Source organism: Saccharomycopsis crataegensis (assembly GCF_037102585.1).
Source record: "Saccharomycopsis crataegensis DNA, jcf7180000000085, whole genome shotgun sequence".
Classification (NCBI taxonomy): Eukaryota; Fungi; Ascomycota; class Saccharomycetes; order Ascoideales; family Saccharomycopsidaceae; genus Saccharomycopsis; species Saccharomycopsis crataegensis.
The window spans coordinates 345434-368118 of record NW_027043830.1 but is presented as its reverse complement, the minus strand read 5'-3'; the positions used below and the strand labels follow the sequence as shown (position 1 = coordinate 368118).

Genomic DNA, 22685 nt, shown 5'->3' with positions numbered 1-22685 from the left:
TGCCACACGTAAAGTTTGTTGAAGCAAGTATGATTGGCCAATACCTCATAGCAGGCAAAGAGTGTGCCACTTTTTTTTTGTTTTTGTTTTTGTTTTTGTTTTTTTGTAGTCAATTGAAAAGATGCCGTTTACGATCATTCGCAAGTTTTCCTCAAAGAAAAGGTGTCTGTCTGTCTGTCTGTCTGTCTATATATTTTGATTAAATTGACGTCGATCCATACATAATAACGGCCTAATAAACCAATATTTTCCTCATCATCATGAAATCCATCAATACAAAGTCGTACTCTTAATTAAACAATAAAAAAAAAAAAAAAAAAAAATTAAATCCATCAGTCAAATAAAATCAAGAAAAAAAAGCGCCAATTTTAAATATCTTCAAGTCTCACAAAAGCCTAATGTATGCAAAACTCAAAACTAGTATGTACCACAACCATAACCCAATTTATTTTCAACCGGTGCCAACCCAACTATTGCCAAATTCATCTAGCATAACTAAGACTGCTTACCATATAAACTTACAATACTACTACTCCACGTGGAAAATTCCCACCACACGTTTATTGAAAAAAATAAAAAAAAAAAAAAAAATATTGGAAAAATAATTTTCCTACATATATAGATAGATACATATATTCTAAAAAAAAAAAAAAAAAAAAAACAATAAACGATCGCGCCACACCATCTCTTTCATCACCAGGAGGCTTCGCCTGCCACCTTCACAATGCTAAACCACTTTCAATTAATCAAAAGCTTTGTCAAATTCGTTTAACACCACTCTGTACTTGACGTTGTTGTGGTGGCACTTTTCCAACCCTTCCTTCACCCCAGCTGCAGAAATGGCAATTGGCTCATTCCACGCCTTGATCCCCTTTTCCGCAGCCAATTTCAACATTTCCTTCATTTCTGGTCTACTACCCAAATGGGATGATGATAAAGAAGAGGCGTTGGCAATGAACGAGCCTGGACCAACGTTGAATGGCTTTTCTGGCAAACCAACAGAAATAAACTTACCGCCAACTTTCAAACATGACAAGTACGATCCCAAATCAAACCCCTCGGATGAGTTGGCCGACGACACAATGAAATCCAATTTCATTTTGATCGGCTCGTTCCAACCTTTTTCCCCAGTGGCAATGTAGTGATCAGCCCCCAACTTGAAAGCGTCTTCCCTCTTCTTTTCCCCACGACTAAACACGTAAACTTCAGCCCCGAGAGCTTTGGCCCACATAATGGCAAAATGACCTAACCCTCCAATTGACACACATCCTACCTTGACTCCTGGACCAGCACCGTTTCTCACCAATGGACTGTAAGTGGTGATCCCAGCACATAACATTGGGGCAACGTCTTCGTTCTTCAAAGACTCTGGGATGTGGAATGTGAAGTACTCATGGACTCTAATGTGCGACGCGTACCCACCCATCGCCTTCCCACCAGCACTCTTTCCTGATTCTGGAGGATAAGTACAATTGTATGTGTCGACCCAATGTGGACAATAAACTTCATTATCAGTGGAACAAGCAGGACAAGTCTTCTTAAGACATGCCCACACTTGGGCCCCACAACCCACACGATCACCGACTTTGAATTCGGTGACTTTTGGACCAACAGCAACCACCTTCCCAACAACCTCATGACCGACCACCAATGGTAAAGCTGGGGTGTTCCAGCCAGAAGACGCGGTGTGGACGTCAGAACCACAGATCCCACAGGCATCGATCTTAATATCGACATCGTAATCATCGAAGACCTTTGGTTCGTACTCGATCAATTCGGTTTCTGTCCATTTGCTGAGATCGGTGATGGCGAAGCCTTGAAATGTTTTTGGGTAAACCATGATTATCGTAATAACTTATTGGGGTTTTCTTGAAAAAAAAAATAAAACTATTATTTCAATAAATCGGATTAAAATAGAGAGAGTGAAGGGGGAGGATAATTCGAAAAAAAAAAAAAAAAATAAAAAAATTGGAACCTGGAACCCAATTCATAAAATACTCCCAGCAACAACACACAATTGTGTCAGTAGCCTATCATTATTAGACTACCTGAAATCACCGGGGAAGTCCGCGGGATAGTAGGGTAATCTCTGAATGTAAAGGGGTGTCTCACCGCCAAAAAATCTTCTTCTTCTTCTTCCACTTCTTCATTCAAGTTTCCGCTTCTTCATCACATCAGTGGAGGCTTCCAGGGATACAACCATATTCCCATCAACTTTCGGGGACCCCCCGTTCACCTTATTGGCTAACATCATAATCTCCTCTTTTTTTTTCTGCTTCATTAATTCCTGGTCATCCTGGTAAACCTCTCCTAAAAACCCTTCCTTCATCGAAATAAACGAACAATTCCCTTCGATCGATGAAACAATCAATGTTTTACCATCATTGGTCCAGCCAAGATCGGTTAGAGAATCATAATGCAAGTTATTCACCATCCCCAACGGTTCAATCTGTTGTGTATCATATATAACCACCGAGTCCAATGTCGCCACTGCAAAAACCATACGGTAAGGTAATGCAATAAGCAGCGGTTTTTTCAAAAATGTAGTGTTACTTGTACTTGTCTCACCATTCTTTGGAGTCTGAGGCTGTTGATCTTGTTTTGCTTCTTCTTGTGTAGTTGGCATCACATCTGCTTTCTGCGATACTGTAGTAACCGTTTCCACTGATTGGTTTCTCAATTTATATTTTATTGGGGAGAAAGAAATGGCGATCGCTGCTTTCTTCAACCCTGGTAAGTGGTATACTGGTGGGTGATTCAATCCTGCCCTTGTATAAACGTACACCGTGTTGGTGACTTCCTCTTTGCTACCATTATCCACCATACTCTTGAAAATCCCCGATGGAGTCAACAAAAGACTGCCATCCGTCGAAAAACTCAATCTCCGGAAAAATGTCGACAACAGCTCATTATGATACAACATTGTCGGTTTCAAAGGCACTGAAGGCCTTACTACCGCTGGTAAGGTTGCTGGGCTAGGCGAGGCCGATCTTTTAATTGGAGCAATCATGGAAGGAGTCGTTCCGGAGCTTCCTGTTGAGCTATTGGATAGTCTTCGTTTACGGTTGGCGCTAGGCGGCGGTGGATCCATCAAGGTGCTGGTGGTAGATTCACGGTTAGGAGAGTTCATCACCACCATCATGGCATGTTCAAGGTTTGGTGACGCAGTACCAGAAAGTATTTTTCTCTTTGCCTTGGGAGTGGAAAGTACTGATGATTCACGTTCTTCTGTGTCGCTGCTTTGGCTCGAACTTGTCGCCCCGCTGCTTGTCCCAGTTCCTTCTCCTCCTACTCCTCTTCTACTAGCAGTGGTTTTCGGTAGCTCAGCTTTAGAAATTTTGTAAAATATCGTTGGGGAAATATCAATCGAGTCACTAGAATCTTGAGAATTCCCGTGCTTCTTTTTCTTCAACGAGTAAATATTGACGGAACGATCAGCAGATTGTGTAGCCACAAACTCGTTCAATGGATCCCAACACACCCCTTGGACATGTAGATTATGTTCTACTAATTCTCTAATACACTTCCCATCAGCAGCACTGTAAATTCTCGTGACATTGTCCATCGAACCGGTAATGAAGTACTTTGAATCAGGAGACCAGGCCAAATCATAAATTTCCCTGGTCCCTGTACGGCAAATGTGTCTGGCAATCCACGTCTCCGAGTCTTCTTCATGACCCAACACTTCTCGTTTATCTTCGGTTTTGTGCCAAAGCACCACCATGCCATCATCACCTGCAGATGCCAAAACTTCACCTCGAGGATCGAATCGTACAACGTTCACTGCCCCAGTATGTTTCGACAACGTGGCAAGGTACTCCACGTTCTCAAGGGTGTTCAGTGACCCGGAATCGTACTTCAACTTCCAAAGTCGAACGTTGTTTTCCCCGCCGCCGGCGGTGGCCAACCTAACAATGTCATCGCTTGAATCATGCTGTGGCTGGACATTGAGCGAATAGATGGGGTTATCATGCCAATGAATCGTCAATGTGGTTGCCTCCATGGTTCTTCTGAGCAATAAAATCGACAACAAATAAACCAAACAAAGGTGTTTTGATGATGATATAATAAATATCAAAAGTTGTTGTTTCCTTCCTACCAAAGCAAAAATAATTCACCTGGGTGGTTTTTTCACCCAAGGTCTCATAACCGCCGGTGCACCAAACGGTTTCCCAACATTGATTGCCAATTAAAATGATATTCTAGAAACTGTCGAATACGATGGATTTACTGGGGAGTGGATAGTATTACAATACCTGTGAAAAATATACTAATAAAGACATAACATTGAACTACATTCACCAGATTGATGCCGATCATGAACACATTAAAAATCTAAGAACTTCCAAAAATCAAACGAAAACAAAAACAAACAAACAAACAAACAAACAAACAAACAAACAAACAAACAAACATAAAAAAAACACCTGAAGAATAATATCATATCAAACTGTCTAGCTAGGTGAATTTGGAAATATCAAAAGAAATGAAAATATAGTATAACGAGTAAAAAGTAAAACTTGTAAATAAAAGACAGAGAGTGTGTGAAAAAAAAAGAAAAAAAATTAAAACATTGACACTAGAATAAAAAAGAAAAACTGTCTATAGAATATAAGGTGAATATCCTTGATCACTCACTTTGAAAACTTCCATTGACGAAGATAGATTTCAAAGTAGGAAGTGGCGACTCTTTGTTGCGAGAAACATGTGCTGCATTATTATGTCTCTGTTGAGCAAATTGGAGTCTTTCGGATATTCTCTTGGAAGAATGAACGGATATTGGGTGATTAGTATGGGTATAGAAAGGGTTCTTGATATCCGTGACATTGCTGTCGCTCATGAAAGACGAGTTTGCAACTTGAGGCAAATCAAAAATCAGAGGCTCTTTGCTCATCGATCTTGGAGATGCCGACGCGCTGACAGACCCAATATTTTGAAAATGGGAGATTTCAGGAATGGCAGTATGCTTCATTGGCAAATCTGGTAATGATCTTGGAGTGTTGAATTGCTGATCGTGGTGGTAGTTGTTACTGTTCACTGGAGTAAGTTCAGTTTTCTCAGCTTCATACTGGAATCCTACTGGGTCAACGGATTTAGAAGGAGTGACGATTTCCCACGGGTGAGATACATTTTGTCTTTTGAAAAAACGATGGCTCACGGTTTTTTTGAAAACTCTCAACTTATTCAATAACTTGATCTCATCCAATGAAATACTTGAGAACTCGCTGCTGTTGAGAGCACGTTCATTGATGCGGCGATCGATTTTCTTCCCGTTGGTGACATAGTTATCAGGACTAGAATCAACATGGAAACCTGGACTGCGAGACATCAAAAACCGTTGGAAAATATTTGGGGTTGATGATGGTGGTGATGAAGAAGAAGATGGTGCAAGAGCATCGCCGTGGTTTTTAGACTTCTTAAGTGGGAAACGACGTTTATTGCTCCTGGTTGCGGCATTATTAGAAACTGGCGTAGGGACTTCAACAGAAGTAACCGGTAATTTGGCAGCAGTAGGGTTGGTACGATACGCAACAGCAGAAAATGGAACCTGATCATCGGGTCTTTCGGGTTCTTCACAGACTTGTTGTTGCTCAGCCGCGTCAATTGCAGTAGATTCACTCATCACTGTAGTATTAAATTCTTGGAATCTTTCCTCTTCGTCCTCCACCACAGGCCTCACCATCGGTTTGGGAGACATCAGTTCGGTATGGATATCGATATTAATGGTGGTGTTGGAAGCAACTCTTTTACTATATTCTTTGTATCCACCAACCACACAACTGAACAAGTATTGATAGTATTTGCTCCAGCATTTCTCCAATTCAGCATTGAACTCTAAAGGATAGTTCTCATTTAGAGTTCTGAGAAACACTTTGCCAAAAATACTGAAATAGTGCTCGTTTGCTTCGATTTCCACCGAATTGCGCCCAAAAATGGTTTTTGAACAACAGCCAGCAGTGTTCAAATTGCGTTCTTGGTTAATATGGTGATGGGCTGTCAAGTAGCGCTTGATCCGGGGGTCATCGCCCAATAAAGTGATGGTGTCGGTCAAAATACTTCCAAAGGCCACTGCTTGACTTTTGGTGGATTCTGGGAAAAACGATTTGATGAATGCGGAATGGCGAATCAAATTGTTGTAGAATTGTCTAGCAAAAGCATAGGCCCGCTTGTTGTTTTCAGTTTTCTGCAATACCGATGGGATCACGGAAATTGCATCCCCTTGGGCATGGCTACCTTCGATCACCGCATCCCAAGACATTTGCAATAACGTCACCTCGTGCGGAGTGAAATTGATCTTGTTTCTAATCTTGCGGATTTTCTTGAGGACATTAGAAGGGGCAGCAGCAGTAGTAACAACCGGAGCAATCGCATCTTCTTCTTTTTCTGGAAGATCGATGTTGACGGTGGCAACCGAGTTCCCAGAGAAATGCTTATCGACAAACCTGCTGAAATCAAATCCTTCTTGTTCTGGTTGTGGCTCTTGATTCTTTGCTCCATCTTCAAGGTCCAATTCAGGTAACAGAAACTCAGAGTGCTCGAAAGAAGAATTGATACCAAGGTGGAAGGAAGTACTTGAATCTTTGCTCAGTAACCTGTTTCTTTGGATAGGCGAGCTGTCGATTCCAATAGGTATATCGAATTCACCTTCACAATCGTCATCACTAGCAATTGGAGTTTGATCGAAAAGTTTGCCTTGAAGGGCAAGGTCCTCTCTGAATTCAGGCGTGCCGTTGATTTTTGTTGGACACTCATCGTCCCAAAGAAGTACATCTCTCTTATATTCTTTCGCTTCTGAAAACGAGCAAAGAAATGGTTTATTTCTCTTGAAGTTTTTATTGTGAAGACTTTCTCCCTGATCTGAATGTTCGTGTTCTTCTTCTTCTGTTTCCTCTTCCTCCTCCTCCTCCTCTTCTTCTTCTTCAATTACTAGCGCTTGATCGTGATTATCGGTTTCATCCATGAAATTGGACATAAGCCCGCTCAAACGTACCAATTCATCTTCAGAGAAAACTTTTGAAATGAGTGACATTCTTAAATCGGCATCGCCCAAATTCGATTTGGTGTCAAAAGTTTCCTCAATTGACTTGACCATAGAATCGTAATGTGACGAAGTTGTATTTCCTGCTTGTTTGCTAATGATACTTTGATATTTTGGAAGCCCGATATCTGGCAAAGGAGCAAAAGGATTGACTTTCTCTGTTTCATGGAGAGGAAAATCAATAACTGATCCTTCACACATATAAGTATCTATTAAAGAAATGGCGTCGAATATCGATGTCTGAGATTGTCTTGATCCGGCAATGGCGGCGCTGTTTCTTTTGGAAGATGCACAATAATAAGGCTGTTGCTGCTGTTGCTGATGCTGCTGCTTCTTCTTCTTCTTCTTCTTGGTTCTTGGAGTATGGTTCTTCTTACCACTGTGTGCATTGGAATATGGATTTTTAGTCGGGACCTTCAAGTGGCCATATGTGTTGGAATAAGCCATTTTCGTTGAAGTACTAAAAAGGGTAGGACTAGAGTTGGCCCCCGCATAGCTGATGCCGAAAGACATGGGTGAAGGTGACAGTTAGATAAGTTATAATAATAATGTGAGGGTCACAAAAGGAATCCAAGCCAGAAATGAAGAAGGTAAAAAAAAAAAAAAAGGGGAGGGAAAAGGCGGTGCGAGTGAAATGGTATTTAAGGGACAGGAGTGAGTCGCCAATATGGATCTCTTGCAGATGCTGATACACATTTAGGCAAAGCACAATTGTAACAGTTATTGCACTAGTCCCGTTTTCCTTCAGGGGATCTGCTGCATGGTTTTGGAATTATTGCGTCAGGCACACCCCCTTTTCTGCTTCCAGGGAGGTAAAATTGTCACACGTGATATGTCACATGGTGTGTCATTCTCGTATATCATCTCGTAATGTATGTACGCTAATGGTCATATGATATATCACGTGCTTGCTTGCTTTTTTTTTTTTTCCTCTTGCTCTTCTCGGTTGCTGCATAAAAAAACCTATCAAATTTACTTTCCGTCAACCGAGATATATATCTAATTAACAGCCATTTAGTTAACAAACCAATAATGAGGAAACTTTTCAGCGGTCTATGCGGGACCTATGTTGGTCGATCGTTCCTCGGACATATTCTTTCCTCATCAAAAGCCCACTATTCAAAGCATTTGGCAGGGATCACGCCATCGTTCGCCACTAGTCATAATGTCGCCATTATTGTGGGTTTCATGATTATGGTCAACTTCTTCAAATGGATAATATTTGGCTCACTTACCAAACGAGAGATAAAGCTGTTGCGTAATAAATTCAACTACACGTTATGGGAGATTTTCCTTTCGTTGATGGTGATTAGGTTTGTGAGTAACGGCGGCGCGGCTGATGGCGATGACCTATTATTGTTCGACAAGATGATGATAGCGAAATTTGCGTTTTTGTTCAGTTGTGTGCTATTATTGAAATTCTTTCACTATTTATGTGTTTACCGAGTATCCAACGTCTTCAATGTGGAAAGAAATGACGCTGACAAGAAATTGGATGCCAAAGAAGAAGAATCTGATTCGTTTGATGAGTTCGACGATTTGTCAACCTATACGGCCCATGAACTTTCCACTTCAATCAATAAGCTTTACCTAATAAGCCAGCAGTTTCGCGCCGAGAAAATGAGTGCCGAGTCGCTTTTAAGAGTCACAGACTCGTTTATTTCCAGTACCAAGACTTCTCCTATCACCCATCTTCGATTTGCGATGGGGATTCTTATATTGAATTTGATCGACGTGGTGTTGATATATAAGTTCAAATGTGAAGTATATGATCATGGGAATCGAAATATCTTGATTGTATTGTTTGGATTTGAAATCATCAATTTTTACCCCTTGATCATCCTCACGAGTTTTGCGTATATTTTGAACTATTTTGAATTCCGATCCAACAAGACCCTCTTCAAAAAATTCTTGGCGAATCTTAATCACGAAGTGGCTAATGGCTCGTCAAAAGAGGTGATCCAAACTTATTATTCTAAATTCTTGACTCAGAAACATAAGAATTTGATCGCCAAAAAGAAGAACTTACTAGGGTTCAAGTTCTTCTTGTCGAATATGAAACTCTTGAACCAGATCTTGTTTTCGATTCATTTTTTGCAGCACTACACTGTGCCCCTCCATACCTTATCTCACTCATACATTTCCATCAGGATTCTTATCAATAAGATGAGACTTTTAATCAATCTCAAGAAGTTCGAGATGAGGTTGGTCCATTTTGCTGATGTTTTGGATGATGCCGATGTTGAAGACTTGCAACTTCGCGAGCAAACTACCTGCTTGATTTGTCGGACAGATTATTGGCCGCCTAAAGACGAAAATCCTTTGGGAGACTCAGTCAAGCAGTTGAAATGTGGGCATCATTTTCATGAAACTTGTATTATTAGTTGGTTGATGAAGACCAATAGTTGTCCTGTGTGTCATACAAAAATATGAGGGATATCTGATGAAATGACATTTATGAAAGGTAATTATTATTACTATTATTACTATTATTAATTTTTTTTTCTGTTTTCTTTTTGAAGCTAAAGTTTGTTTTTTTTTGTTTTTATTTGATGAAATTGTTTTCACTTATTAATTGTTGATTTCACTACACTGCTTTTTTTTTTTTTAATGACTACTATTATTATTTTTGTTTTAATGACCATTTTTATTATTTTTCTTTTTGTTTTGCACTGGATGGGATTGTTATTATTTTTTTCGCTTATATATAATATATATAATTTTTATTGGCTTATATTTTTGCGGTTTTGACTTCTCTTTATTTCTCTTGTATTATTTTTATCCATAAAATAGGGGGTTTTCTCGTATAATAATTATGGATACTTTCTTGTCTACGTTCATGCGCCTGTCTGAAGAGAGAACTTCACATCCACTTGATGAAACAATTGATATTCAAACACACCCAAAACACAAAATAACTAACACTAAATGAAAAAGAAAGAGAAGGGACTGAAACATGGCAATTTAATAATATCTGGCAAAAAAAAAAAAAAAAAGAAAAAAAAAAGCAGCTGATTACAATTTATGTTTTAATTGACGCTTTGCAAGCTGTTGGAACTTTTCGCCCGGTATTCCAGTTAAAAAACGTCTTAAACCTTCAACTCCTTCATTGATGTTACTAGAATCGATCTTTTGTCTCCAATTGTCTCCGATTAGTTTCTTGATCAATTTTATTGAGTCGAAATTCAACCCTTGTAGTCTTGACTTCATGTTATTAATCACCGCCTCGTTGAACTCTTCTGTCCCGAGCTTGTTCTTATCATTGCTGAATGAAGTGACCACCACCCCGGCTTCTTTTAATTCTCTTCCCGGGATTCTTCTGGATAACAATAATGCCTCATTGGCTCTGGTCACCCCTAATCTTTGGAACAAGGTCACCGAGGTAGCACCTTCACTGACAAGTCCCAACGTAGCAAACGGGAACAACATGTAAACGTCGTCCAAATCATTGGTCAAGATGATATCGCATAGCATCACCAACGCCGCACTGAGACCGATCACTGGTCCATTAAGCGCCGCCACGAGGATCTTACTATGCCGAGTGAATGCGTCGACCATCATGGTGTTATTAGCAAGGAAGGTTTCTTTAAGGAACAGTTCCAATTTCCCCCTCTTTGACAATTCGTCGGTTTCCAGTTGTTGAATCGATGCGATAAATGATCCGATGCTGGTATCGGCCCCAGCAGAAAAGAACTTCCCCAGCGATACCAAGATTGTGGCAATGATGTTTGGGTCATTTTCCGCAAGGTTGAGGAGGTCCATGATCCGTCTATAATGGTTTTGTCCAAAGGCATTGAGCTTTGAAGGACGGTTGAATTTGATTATGGCAACAGAGCCATCTGTATTGTAGGTGATTTCCTCAATGATGCTTTGGGGAAGTGACATGACGTATCAAAAAAAAAAAATTATAATATATTTGATGGATAATAACAAAGATGTTAGAGAAAGATTGTTGGGAGGAAAGTGATTGGTGAGTTTCTGTATATTTATTGTACTAAATGTTTATTAGTAGTAAGTTTCGCGGTGCAAGAGATTGACAGATAGATTGTTCCAAGGAATGTGCAGTATTTATAATTTTCGATTATTATTATTGTGATCCAAATTCCGGTCACCATTGCCGATTTTGCACCGTTCTGTCATCTGTGGGGTACGAGGTGCTATGCCACCACCACCAACCACCACAGAAACCAACCAGGCAGCAGCAAACTGTTGTGGTGCAAACGGTCAATTGGAGCTAGCCGTGGTTAGACCGTGGACAGTTGTATTTACTCTAGCTCATCACGACATCTAAGCCTTAGCCAAAAGTGACATTAACAAATGATAATAAATATATTGCTACAAGTGATCTTCTCTCAACATTACCTCTCACTTTACACAATACCAACCACTACACTTTGTTGTATGCTCTACTTTTAACCCCATTAGTTGCTCATTGTCAATTACCTCCCAGTTGGTTTCACAGTGTCAAAATAATCCGCATTCAATTTTGACAGCATCTCTGTAGGGCGTTTTTCTTACAAGGTCATTTCGTTATCACGTGCCTACATGATGCACTATTTAGGGCATATTATTCCCACCGTCACAAAATATTTATTTTTTTTTCATCTCAGTTTTTTTTTTTATAAAAGTTGAAAAAAATTGAAAGTATACACTTCATTATACTGACCGTTGATATCAAGTTCCCTATTAAGCCTGCCAATTTAAAATGAAATACGTTGCTTCTGAACAAGTTTTGGACATCCCAGAAGGTGTTTCCATCAAGATCGTCTCCAGATTCATCACCGTCACTGGTCCAAGAGGTACCCTTACCAAGGACTTGAAGCACATTGACGTTTCTTTCGCTAAGATCTCTGCTAAACAAATCAAGATCATTGTCCACAATGGTGACAGAAAGCACGTTGCTACCTTGAGAACCGTCAAGTCTTTGATTTCTAACTTGGTTACCGGTGTTACCAAGGGTTACTTGTACAAGATGAGATATGTGTATGCCCATTTCCCAATCAATGTTTCTATCATTGAAAAGGACGGTGACAAATTCGTCGAAATCAGAAACTTCTTGGGTGAAAGAAGAGTCAGACACGTCAAGATCAGAGAAGGTGTCACTGCTGAAATCTCTACCAAGCAAAAGGATGAATTGGTTTTGTCTGGTAACTCTGTTGAAAACGTTTCCCAAACCGCTGCTGACGTTCAACAAATTTGTGCTGTCAGAAACAAGGATATCAGAAAGTTCTTGGATGGTATCTATGTCTCTGAAAAGACTGTTATTGACGAAGAAGCTTAAATTATTTGATTTACAAATATTTTATGCATGTGTGTTGGTGTTTTTGCGATTTTTATGACTGGAATAATTTATTTGCTCTTTTGTTGAATATTTTCTTTTTGTTTATATAGATTGTGTATGTTTTGTCTTGTGGTTGAAGGAGATGTTTTCTCGGTGTGAGGCAGGCAGGTGTTGCAAAATGGGAATCATTACTGTGCTCAAGATATAATACAGAGCCACTTATGATTACTCGACCTTTTTAAATTCTTTTTGTTCTATAAGCCGAAACATTAAAAGATCCATTCACATTGAAACTTTTATCAAGCTATCTCCAACTGAGTAGATTTTCTATCAGTTGGTTCTTGAGGTTTGTTCTTTGATGATGTTATGACTTTTTTTTTCTTTTCCTCTTTCCCCCTCTTGCTTTAATTCTTTTGTGACATATTTCTTTTTGAAAGAAAAAAAGTCGTAGAAATAATCACCATCAAAGACCAAAATTCTCACAGAATCTTCATGATCAATACCGTAGTCTGGAAATTGCGCGAGTTCCTCCACGACAGGATATCCTGTCTATGATTATTGCGAGTTCCTCCAACAATGTTATTATTGAAGCTATTCCCAGGCGGGACACTTGGTAATAATAGCATGGTTGGTTAGAGATATCTAGTAATTCCCACTCTCTTGGATAATAATCTTCAACTTCGAGGAGTGGCTTATCATTTATGGGAACTGGGAGTGTATTAATACTTTCTTCCACTTTTAAACTACTAGTACATACATCCAGAATGGTGTGTAACCACTTCCTGTTCAACTTCAAAGATGGTTTCAGGGTATAATAAGAATCAGCACTTGAGACCATTTTTAGGGAAAACGGCTACTATTCCCTTCCATTTAGCCTCTTTGATTTACTTTTAAATGTTCAGTTAGCAGCAAACAAAAGTTACCTCACCTTATGGTTATAGGTAAAATTCCAGTGGGTCAACTTATATAAGACTCTTGAATCATGTTATTTCGAAAATGCTAGAAACGCATTTTATCAAATGGACATAATAAATAAAGAGTATCATAAAAAAACAGAAGATATCATATCAAACAGGCATAATAATAGGACAGTATAATTGACTTTCATGTGGTGCTTCTTCGTTCTCCATTGCCAGTCCAGTGCAAAAAAAAAAAACTGTGGAACCACCATTTGCATGCATAAATCAACGATTTCTATCATTACATATGATCAGATAGTTTTGCTGAGAAGCCACTTCCTTCTACTTTCAATAATTTTTACTAAAACATTTGGCGGAAAATGTCCTCTTCTAGTTTGAAGAAAGTTCCAGGAACGCTTCATGATCACTTAGAAGATGCCTCAAGTCATTATAACTACTTTGAAACTAACTTGACGGACAATAAAGTTTCAAAAAGGGTGAGGATGGACGAAATTATTTCTACCAATCCTGATATACATGAATATTCCGAAATTCTTCGTAAAGGGGCAATTTTTGCTATCGTAGGAAGCTTCTCTGCCATAAATTTTGGGATGGATGAATCTGCAGTTGGTGGTGCTCAACTTCAGTACATTAAAAAATTCAACATCATCGATGCTAATGTTCAAGGTACCATCAATGCCGCACCTTATTTAGCTGCTGGTACTTTGGGGACAGTGTCAACAGTGCTTTTGGACCAAGTTTTAGGACGTAGAGCCATCATTTTCATTTCAGCTTTGTTTGGTATCCGTGGCTCGTTATGACAGGCGCTTGCTCAATCTTTTGGGTCTTTGTTGGTCGACAGATTATTTCTCGGTCTTGATCGTTCTACCTCCTGGAGATTGATGGCTGGCTCATCTTTCGTACCTCCATTATTTGTCGTTGTCCTGATTTTGTTTGCCCCAGAGTCCCCAAGATACTTGCTCACTAAGAGGCGAGCTAAGAAAGCCCTTGAAGCTCTTCTTAGTTTACGAGGAAATGAATTATCTGCAGGGTTGCTTGTTTTGGTTAGGCGGCTCTTTGTATATCAGTGATTCAAAATCTCGTTTGGGGTCTGCTCTTGCCTCCATGTACATATTTGTTTTTGGTTTTTGGCTTGGGGACCGGTCCAATTAGTTGTATCTACAACGCCGATGTACATCCATTGCATGTCCGTGCCTTTGGAAGAAGTTGACTTTGTTTTTGGTAGTGGTATTAGAAATTTTTCCCTGGAGAAATTGGGAAGATTGTTTGCTGCTAATTAGGAATTTAAATTACTTTTTTTTCCCCCCGTTCTTTTGCTCAGATTACATCAAGTTTTACAACTCCATTATTTTTTATATATCTTAGAACCCCCGTAAAGCCATGCCGGAGTAGGAAATTTTTGTGCCTGTGCATGATATGATGGCAACTTATTTGGAATAAGACCAGTGTATCAAAAGCGCAATAGCAGTTCTTTTTTTGTATGGATCTATTCTATTTCGACTGGACTTCTCTCGGTCTCGCACTCAACCGGGGGGAAATATTATGCAAAGAGAAATTAACTTGCATATGGGGGGCTGCAAAAACGTATCATATCCAGAGTCAAGGTTATTACTATTGTAAGAGATTTACAATTTATATAACAGCAAGAATTCAGTTAGCAGTTACAGCTTCACATCACATCATTCATCAACAAACTGTATGTATAGGAGTTTATATATATATTTATATATATATGCCATATATCACATCAGTGAAAGACTCCGACACATTGCTTCGGATCTTGCAAGAGAGTACTATATCCTTGAGTATGGGAAAGCATTTCCCTCAATCTTTCCCAACAAGTAAACTTTAAGCTCTCTCTCTCTATAGGCTATTGCTAGCCTGTGGAGCCCTAGACATGCTAGACATCACTCATCAATTAGTTTTCTCCGGGTAACGCTCGCCATTCGTCAAGCATCAGCAAATCAGACATATCACCGGCAGTATGTCCTGGCACATATATATAGATAATATTAAATAAACGCAAACATCTATTTTCCAAATACATTCAGTGAATGAATGAAAAAATAGTAAACCAGAAACCATCCAGCCAAGAGAGGAAAGCACAAAAAAGAAAAAAAGAGTGTTAAAAAAAAGCCGCGCTAATTTTACTTATAATTACCACGAATAATTAATCCAGTGTCATAGTATGAACTATTGATCGCCATTAGTAGAAATAAATCATAGTATATAATGACTATAAATCCATAATTTTATCATATACACCGTACTCGTAATATATCCTACTTACGATTCTTTCTTATCGAAGTTAATAATTCAAGATGTCCGTTCATAAGTTTAATTTGATTTTGGTTGGCGAAGGTGGTGTTGGTAAAAGAAGTTTGGTTCAGCGCTTTGCAACTGGCAAAACTATAACCTTCCAAACCACCTCTGGTAAAATCATTTTTAATGTCTCGATTGTCGATCAATATCAATTACATGCTGGAACTGCAGATAGTTCGTTTCGCTGGGCTGATTGTGCTATAATCATGTTTGATCATAGTTCCAGAGTGACTGGCAAGAAGATTCCAGAATGGGCAAGAGAGATTTCCAGAGAGTCTCCAGGTATCCCAATTGTCTTGTGTGGTAACAAAGTCGATATTACAGGAGGAAATGTTCAGTCGCCTAGTCCGGCTTTAGAATGCTGTGGTATCTCGGTCAAGACTGACTACAACTTAAAAAAACCATTTTTGCTTTTATCCAGAATGTGTACTGGTAACAGTAACTTGGAATTTTGCCACTAGTTTATTTGATTGCTTCATTGGTACAGGAATTTATTTGAAAAGAACATTAAGAAAAAAAAAAAATGAATAAACAGAACTATCATTCATTATGAAATGTTAAAGTGATCGCATCTTTTTTTTTTTTTTTTGCTCTTCGAAGAAAAAACAAAGGGACTCTCCAATTTTTTTTTGTTTCGAAATTTTCTGCATTTTCAAAAATATTATATAATCTGATAGATAAATTACAATGGTATCCATCAAACATATCCTTAATGATGTAGATCACTTACAAAGACACTAAATAATATAATTTTACCATTTTTTTTGAGCTTTATTTATTGTTTTTCCTTTTTTTTTTTTTCATCTTTTTTTTCTTTCTTGTGGTGATGATTATCTAACCATATAAACAATAATCAAATATTTATGGAGACTGTCTTATAGTAATAGGAACCATTCAAGATTAATCAATTTCTGTTTTAACAAGTTAACTTCCAGGAACCTTGAACCCCAAAATCGTACCTTCTCTATATATTCTGTTCAATTCATTCTCAAATTTACCTGCACTGACTAAGTCAGCGTAACGATCATACAATTCCAAAGCACTTCTGGCATCTTCGATAGAATCATGGTTGCCAGTCTGAACATCTTTACCTAACACTGCAAACATCAAAAATTTTAACCCTAGTTTACGTTTCACATCTTTCTTGGAATATAGCTTCAAAGTATCTCTGACTTGCGTATCTGGAACTTGGATATTAATGGCCCTGAAATCATTCGTTAGCCCATGACCAACAAAAACAACCCCTATTTGGAGCAAAAGCCAAAGTTTCCGGTATGCCACTTCCAAGTATGTCAAAGATTTTTTTGATAAGAAAGGATCCAAATCCCCCTTTTCAATCCCAGAAAATGACGTGATATAGTCTTCCACTTGTTCTTCAATGACAATATAGTCATCAATAAATGGAACCCCTTTTTTCGGACCAGCATCACCTCGAACAACAGAAACTCTTGCCAATGATTGCCGCTTTGGCTTAACCAACACTTTTGTTCCATCAGACCTAATTTCGTACTTATCTGACTCCAAAATTACGAATTCCGCATCAAGAGCCACCAACGAGCCAGGTTTAGGCGCTTCTTCTTTAGTAAGCAATTCATATTCAATGATTTTCCCCTCTCTAGTTCCATGGGCAAAATAATCTCTATAAAGAATTTCCTGGTTAAGGCCACTTTTTGCAACCTTATAATTGAATTCAGATGGTGATTTGTTTGATTGATACAACACAATCAATGGTTTCTTCCACCAATATGATAAGTTGAAGACCTCATTTTCGTCATATATTGGAATAATCAAGAAGTCATTGAACAAATACCATTGATATGAATCGTTGGTTTGGTTCTTGACTTTAACAAATGTCACCAAATGCTTATTCTCAAGAGAATTATTCTCTTCAGAACCGCCAATTTCACAAACAAGCCCAGTCAACTCATACTTGATAATCTCGTTGCCATACTTCTGCTTCTTTATCGACGACGATTTGCATGAAGTGGTCGATCCAGATGATGATAGACTTTCCCGGTCATGTATGCTCATATTATTCAAACTTGCTCGCACATCATCCTGGTTGTAACTGTTGCCACTTGACGATCTCCCGCCTTTACCATTAAAATCAGCAGCATTTAGTTTCAAAATTGGTCTCTGAGACGAATTCGATAACTTGGCATAAAATTCATTCACTATCCAATGATGTGGACTCTTCCCATTCTTGGTTTCATCAACCTGAGTTTGTGATAATTTTCTAATCACCTCTCTATCATCGTCAAGATTCAAATTCAAGGATAGTACATGCGGTAAATTTCTCACAGTCTTAATAGTATTCATGGCTTGATACTTTTGGCACTCAGAACACCAAGTCTTGACTGGCGTAAATGAATGGTTGTTCATAGCAGCATCAATATAAGGCAAAATGGACTGGCTGTACAAAAATGCCGAATTGTTATGATCTGCATAAATATTATTATACTTGTTCATATTTTTCCCTTTAAAGCTGCCTGAGCTATAGATGTAGTTCTTTGAAATCTTTGGGCTGTCGGCCACAGAAGAAATCAACGGGTTCTTGGTATCAACACTACCCATGCATTTAAGTTCCAAATTATAAACTGTGGTGAGTTTGCGAGATGAGAAAGTACACGAAGTAGACTTGATTTCCGTTTCCATATTGATTCCAGCAATCCTGTCCAATTCATAGGATCTCATTTCATCAAAATTAATCATTCTTTGATGCTCATTGTTGTGTTTAATCAAGCCATTATAATGAAGTCTGCGTTCGTCAAAACTTAATCTCTGCAAAATAAACCTGTTAAAAGAATGAATCAAATTTTTCAACTTATCTTCCTCATCTTCCCTATCTTCATCTATCGATTGGTGTGAACTATAACCCTTCTTGCCATTATCAATAAGTCCCAATTGAGACGCCTCACGAATAGAGCACAAGACGTTTTGGAAATTGGTGGTTCGGCAATTCTTCCCACCTGAATTTGCCATCATGTCAAACAAATATCCAACTTCTGCTAAAAGTGATTTTCCCATTTGCATACCGGCTTTAGAAAATAAATTATCTTGAGATCTGTCTCTATCATAAATGAAACAGTCATGCGTCAAACTTTCAGTTAACCAGTTATAAAATTCTGGAACAAACCTATACAAAATCAACAAACTGTTGCAATAACTATTTTGAATGTCGATTTCCAACCCTGAAAACTTCTTTTTTGACCGGTTGTAAAACTTAAAGTCAAAATCTTCAATACCAAACCTTGAGTACAAAATATGAAGTTTTGAAAATGCTGGTGGTATTTTAAGAGGTGTTTGAGATGATGGTTTATAATCGAAAATTTGGGCTAGTTTCGAATCCTTGAAGATTTTATCATTAGGTTCATCTTCACTGCCATCTTTACCATTCAGCGCCTCTGAATCTGATTCACTATCACTTTCTATGGAATCATCCTTTTCACTAATGAACCTTGGAACATTTCCCTTCTTATCCTTCAGGTCCAAACTATACCATTGCTGATGTAAGTTTCTTGGGCCATATTTATTTCTATTATACTTCGAATACCTCAAATCAATCTCCGTTGTCCGTTCCCTTTGGAACCCTGGTGCCAAAGTACCTCTTTTAGTTGACTCAGAGTTTCGGATCAACTCAGTAGGAATCTTCTTGGGCAAGGTACCAGCATTAAATTTCAAATCAGATGAGTAGTTCGATAATAACGATTCTTTATAATATGGCATACCAACCATATTTAATTTCTTATCAAAATCAGTGACATTGAAGGAGTTTGATTTCAATTGCTCATAGTCAAGACCCACTGGGTATTCCAATTGTTTACTATAGTTATTAAATCCTGAAGTCGGATCGGTCGACCATAAGTACACGGTGTTGTAATTATCAACCAAGATCAAATAATCACCAGAGTTACTTATTTCCATTTTCACTATTTTCGGACTGCTTGGGCCATTTGGGGCTCCTAAAAATGTCAGCCCCGCTCCATGAGGATTGAGCAAATTCACTTGATATATCTTGAAGTTATTGATGTTGAACAAGTCAATGAACTGTAATTGACCAGTGGCCGAACAAGCAAAGCACATATTTTGCATTTTAGGGTGTAAAGAAACAAATGAGGCACCGGCAGGAAATGATGTTGGGGCCAAAGGCTTCAAATATCTTAAATCATACACGTTAATCAAAGGATCAACAACCGCCACGCTTGCGTAATTGTGTCTCTTTGAATAACCGGTGGTTACCAAAAGATAGTTCTGTAAATCGATTTTAGAAAACGATAACTGATGTGATTGAAAGTTCTTGACAATTGAATTATTGGACGATGGATCAAGGATATCTAAAGAACCATTGGCATTGCCCACAACTAGATACTTATTGCTGGATTTCATGACGGCGACTTTACCCTCGTGAGAGATTGTGGAGCTCACCTTCAATTTATTCAAATCGAAATCAATTAAACCAGCATCAATCTCTCCGCCAATTACCACAGAGCTTTGGCTAGCTGAGCCATAACACATTGCTGTAAAGTTACGAAGCTCGGAGGTCTCAAGAACACGCATCGACGGGCTATGAGGCCCCACATGCCATAGCGGGAAGGATTGCCGATTGCTGAGTTTCAAAGAATATTTTCCTAGGGCTAATATACCTCTTGGGTGATTCAAGAACTGGACTATTGGAGCACCGCCGTTGGTGGCGACAAATGAGGTGTACGCGGTTAACGATGGGCCAGAATATGAGGTGGCCCGACCTTTCAGATCCCCTATCCAGACTAAGTCTGTGGTATCATCAAAAAGCACACTGCTGACCTGGCCATCCCCGTGCTTTGTCTGTCTGAAATGGATCTGCTGGAAATTCTCCATCACTTCATCGCTTGGCCATATAATATGTATAGATAGCTTATACTGTTGGCGTTACCTACCAAAAATGGGTGTTATTTTTTTCGCATTCTTTGTTACGCGTGCTGGTTACGGGCGCGGGTGACGCCTACAATTTTTCTAGATGCTTCTTTCTGAACATTTTGAACGTTTTGGACATTTTTGAACTCTGTTTTCATTTTGTTCTTTTTCTCTTTGACATAAGATTGAATAGTAATACTATCGTCGTCTGCAAAATGGTCGTTAATAATCCGAACAACTGGCACTGGGTCGATAAAAACTGTATCGACTGGACTAAACAATACTTCAAGTCCAAATTACCAGGGCTTGCCTCCAAAGATTCCTCTGTCAAGATCACCGAGGTCAGATCCATCGAAGGTGATGTTGAAGTTTGTCAAAGAAAAGGTAAAGTCATTTCCTTGTTTGATTTGAAGTTGGTGATGGCATTCGAAAGCAAGGTTGAAAACCAAGAAACCGTTACTGGGTCGATCACCGTTCCAGAAGTGGCATATGATACTGAAGAAGATGAATACCAATTCAACATCAGCATTGATAATGACAACAATAGAGCTGATTCAGTGAAAAGCACTATTAGAAAAGATTTAGAAGGAACTTTAAGAAAAGCTTTATTCACTTTTGGTAAAGATTTGATTTTGTCCCAAGGTAATGATATCCAATTGCCTGAAGATCAAGTGAATTCGACTTTTACAAAATCTAACCAAAAGGCTTCTGCCACCGTCTCATCAAGCTCCACCGCCGCCGCTAAATCGAACACCACTTCTAGTACTGCCGCTGCTTCTGCGAGTACTGCAAAGAAATCCACTGATGCCTCGGTGCCAAAATACAATACTTCCACCCTTCATTTGGAAGCCACTTTCACTACCACAACAGAACAAATTTACGAAACCTTTTTGGACCCTGCCAGGGTTGCTGCTTGGACTAGGGCTGTGCCATTGATTGAACCAAAAGAAGGTGGTGTCTTTGAATTATTCCACGGCAATATCGAAGGGAAATTCCTTAAACTTGATAAGCCTAGTAAGATTGTCATGTTGTGGAGACTTAAAGATTGGAAAGCCGGCCATTTTGCCAATTTGGAAATCAACTTCTTCCAAGGTGATTCTGATACTAAGGCGGATATCATGTTCACTGGTATCCCAATTGGTGAAGAAGAAAAGGTCGAAGGTAACTTCCAGGAATATTATATTAGGGCCATCAAGCTTACTTTCGGGTTTGGTATCGTTCTTTGAAGCATGATAGGTGCTAGATATTGAATTTATGTGCAATGAAATAATGTGGTGATATATATTACAGAAATAATAATAATAATAAAAAAAAAAAATAATAATAATAATATATGACCGTAGAAATAGTAACTACTATTGATGTGCGATCATTCTCACTTGATATGATTATTCCCTCACTTGGCTAACGATTTTATAATTAATATCCTCATAATCATTTAACCCACCGAGCAAAAGCTTTGCCTTTGGATTCCTGAAATACAGCAACAATAACCCTTTTTCATAATTCCTTTGATCATAAGCTCCTTTTCTTCCTTCCTTCAATCTGGGTAGCTCCACTTGTAGAAAAATCATTGGGATCAGCAACTCCGTAAACTGATTCAATGAATCGTCAGTCATGGTGTTATTAGACACCAAAACCATGAATGTCGATTGACGCTGTCTTGGTGTCTTGACTCTTTGGTTGTACATCCCCGAGAGCTCTCTGATTAATTTAGCGGGGATTTTCTTGTTTGAAGTTTTACATTGAATCAATAGATCGACACAAAAAGCATCTTTTTGTAATACCTTCAGTAGTAGTGATTTGCCATTACGGGATGGCAATTTTAGTTTACTCGGTGTCAGACCAGCTGAGTCCCGATTCATATTGAGGAGATGGGCAGGTAAATATTGTTTTAAGTTCCATTTCCCAAGAATATCGACCCCTTGGTCGTATGAGCCACCAGTGACCATCAAATCATGTTCTTTGCAATTGAAAAATTCTTCAAGAACTTGCTTCGTTTGGAATTCGTAGTATTTTCCTCGGAATACCGTAGACTCGATAGAAAGGTTCTGTGATTTTGCGTATGCCAAATAAGATGGAACATCATGATAGCTTGATGATGGGTGGTAAACTGTCAGAAGCTTGGAAAAGCGACGTCGTATCTGGTCGTTCAACAAACGCCTTCGCCATATCGATGATGGAAGTTTATGGATCCTTGAGATTTCAAAGATGGCGGCCATTACTTTCT

General features: G+C 38.8%; 11 protein-coding genes across 11 annotated transcripts; 5 read left to right on the top strand and 6 right to left on the bottom strand. All coding sequences in view use genetic code 12, as the record gives it.

The window, feature by feature from the left end:
• Positions 1-742: 742 nt before the first annotated feature.
• Positions 743-1840, bottom strand: DASC09_048890 (NAD(P)-dependent alcohol dehydrogenase; the record flags this gene model as incomplete). Its single annotated transcript, XM_064998488.1, has 1 exon — positions 743-1840. One exon carries the CDS (start codon positions 1838-1840, stop codon positions 743-745), a length of 1098 nt encoding a protein of 365 aa, XP_064854560.1.
• Positions 1841-2146: 306 nt separating this feature from the next.
• On the bottom strand, positions 2147-4003 carry CAC2 (Cac2p; the record flags this gene model as incomplete). Its single annotated transcript, XM_064998487.1, has 1 exon — positions 2147-4003. The coding sequence occupies one exon, from the start codon at positions 4001-4003 to the stop codon at positions 2147-2149; it is 1857 nt and encodes a 618-aa protein (XP_064854559.1).
• A 627-nt stretch (positions 4004-4630) lies between these two features.
• On the bottom strand, positions 4631-7552 carry DASC09_048870 (globin; the record flags this gene model as incomplete). The annotated part of the gene is made up of 1 exon (XM_064998486.1): positions 4631-7552. The coding sequence occupies one exon, from the start codon at positions 7550-7552 to the stop codon at positions 4631-4633; it is 2922 nt and encodes a 973-aa protein (XP_064854558.1).
• A 519-nt stretch (positions 7553-8071) lies between these two features.
• On the top strand, positions 8072-9472 carry DASC09_048860 (uncharacterized protein; the record flags this gene model as incomplete). Its single annotated transcript, XM_064998485.1, has 1 exon — positions 8072-9472. The coding sequence occupies one exon, from the start codon at positions 8072-8074 to the stop codon at positions 9470-9472; it is 1401 nt and encodes a 466-aa protein (XP_064854557.1).
• Positions 9473-10054: 582 nt separating this feature from the next.
• On the bottom strand, positions 10055-10924 carry DASC09_048850 (enoyl-CoA hydratase/isomerase family protein; the record flags this gene model as incomplete). Its single annotated transcript, XM_064998484.1, has 1 exon — positions 10055-10924. The coding sequence occupies one exon, from the start codon at positions 10922-10924 to the stop codon at positions 10055-10057; it is 870 nt and encodes a 289-aa protein (XP_064854556.1).
• An 820-nt stretch (positions 10925-11744) lies between these two features.
• Positions 11745-12320, top strand: DASC09_048840 (ribosomal 60S subunit protein L9B; the record flags this gene model as incomplete). Its single annotated transcript, XM_064998483.1, has 1 exon — positions 11745-12320. The coding sequence occupies one exon, from the start codon at positions 11745-11747 to the stop codon at positions 12318-12320; it is 576 nt and encodes a 191-aa protein (XP_064854555.1).
• Positions 12321-13599: 1279 nt separating this feature from the next.
• On the top strand, positions 13600-14040 carry DASC09_048830 (uncharacterized protein; the record flags this gene model as incomplete). The annotated part of the gene is made up of 1 exon (XM_064998482.1): positions 13600-14040. One exon carries the CDS (start codon positions 13600-13602, stop codon positions 14038-14040), a length of 441 nt encoding a protein of 146 aa, XP_064854554.1.
• A 1521-nt stretch (positions 14041-15561) lies between these two features.
• On the top strand, positions 15562-16023 carry DASC09_048820 (uncharacterized protein; the record flags this gene model as incomplete). The annotated part of the gene is made up of 1 exon (XM_064998481.1): positions 15562-16023. One exon carries the CDS (start codon positions 15562-15564, stop codon positions 16021-16023), a length of 462 nt encoding a protein of 153 aa, XP_064854553.1.
• Positions 16024-16486: 463 nt separating this feature from the next.
• Positions 16487-20419, bottom strand: PAN2 (poly(A)-specific ribonuclease; the record flags this gene model as incomplete). The annotated part of the gene is made up of 1 exon (XM_064998480.1): positions 16487-20419. One exon carries the CDS (start codon positions 20417-20419, stop codon positions 16487-16489), a length of 3933 nt encoding a protein of 1310 aa, XP_064854552.1.
• A 251-nt stretch (positions 20420-20670) lies between these two features.
• AHA1 (Aha1p) lies at positions 20671-21681 on the top strand (the record flags this gene model as incomplete). The annotated part of the gene is made up of 1 exon (XM_064998479.1): positions 20671-21681. One exon carries the CDS (start codon positions 20671-20673, stop codon positions 21679-21681), a length of 1011 nt encoding a protein of 336 aa, XP_064854551.1.
• Positions 21682-21843: 162 nt separating this feature from the next.
• Positions 21844-22677, bottom strand: RRG7 (Rrg7p; the record flags this gene model as incomplete). The annotated part of the gene is made up of 1 exon (XM_064998478.1): positions 21844-22677. The coding sequence occupies one exon, from the start codon at positions 22675-22677 to the stop codon at positions 21844-21846; it is 834 nt and encodes a 277-aa protein (XP_064854550.1).
• Between the last annotated feature and the right edge of the window lie 8 nt (positions 22678-22685).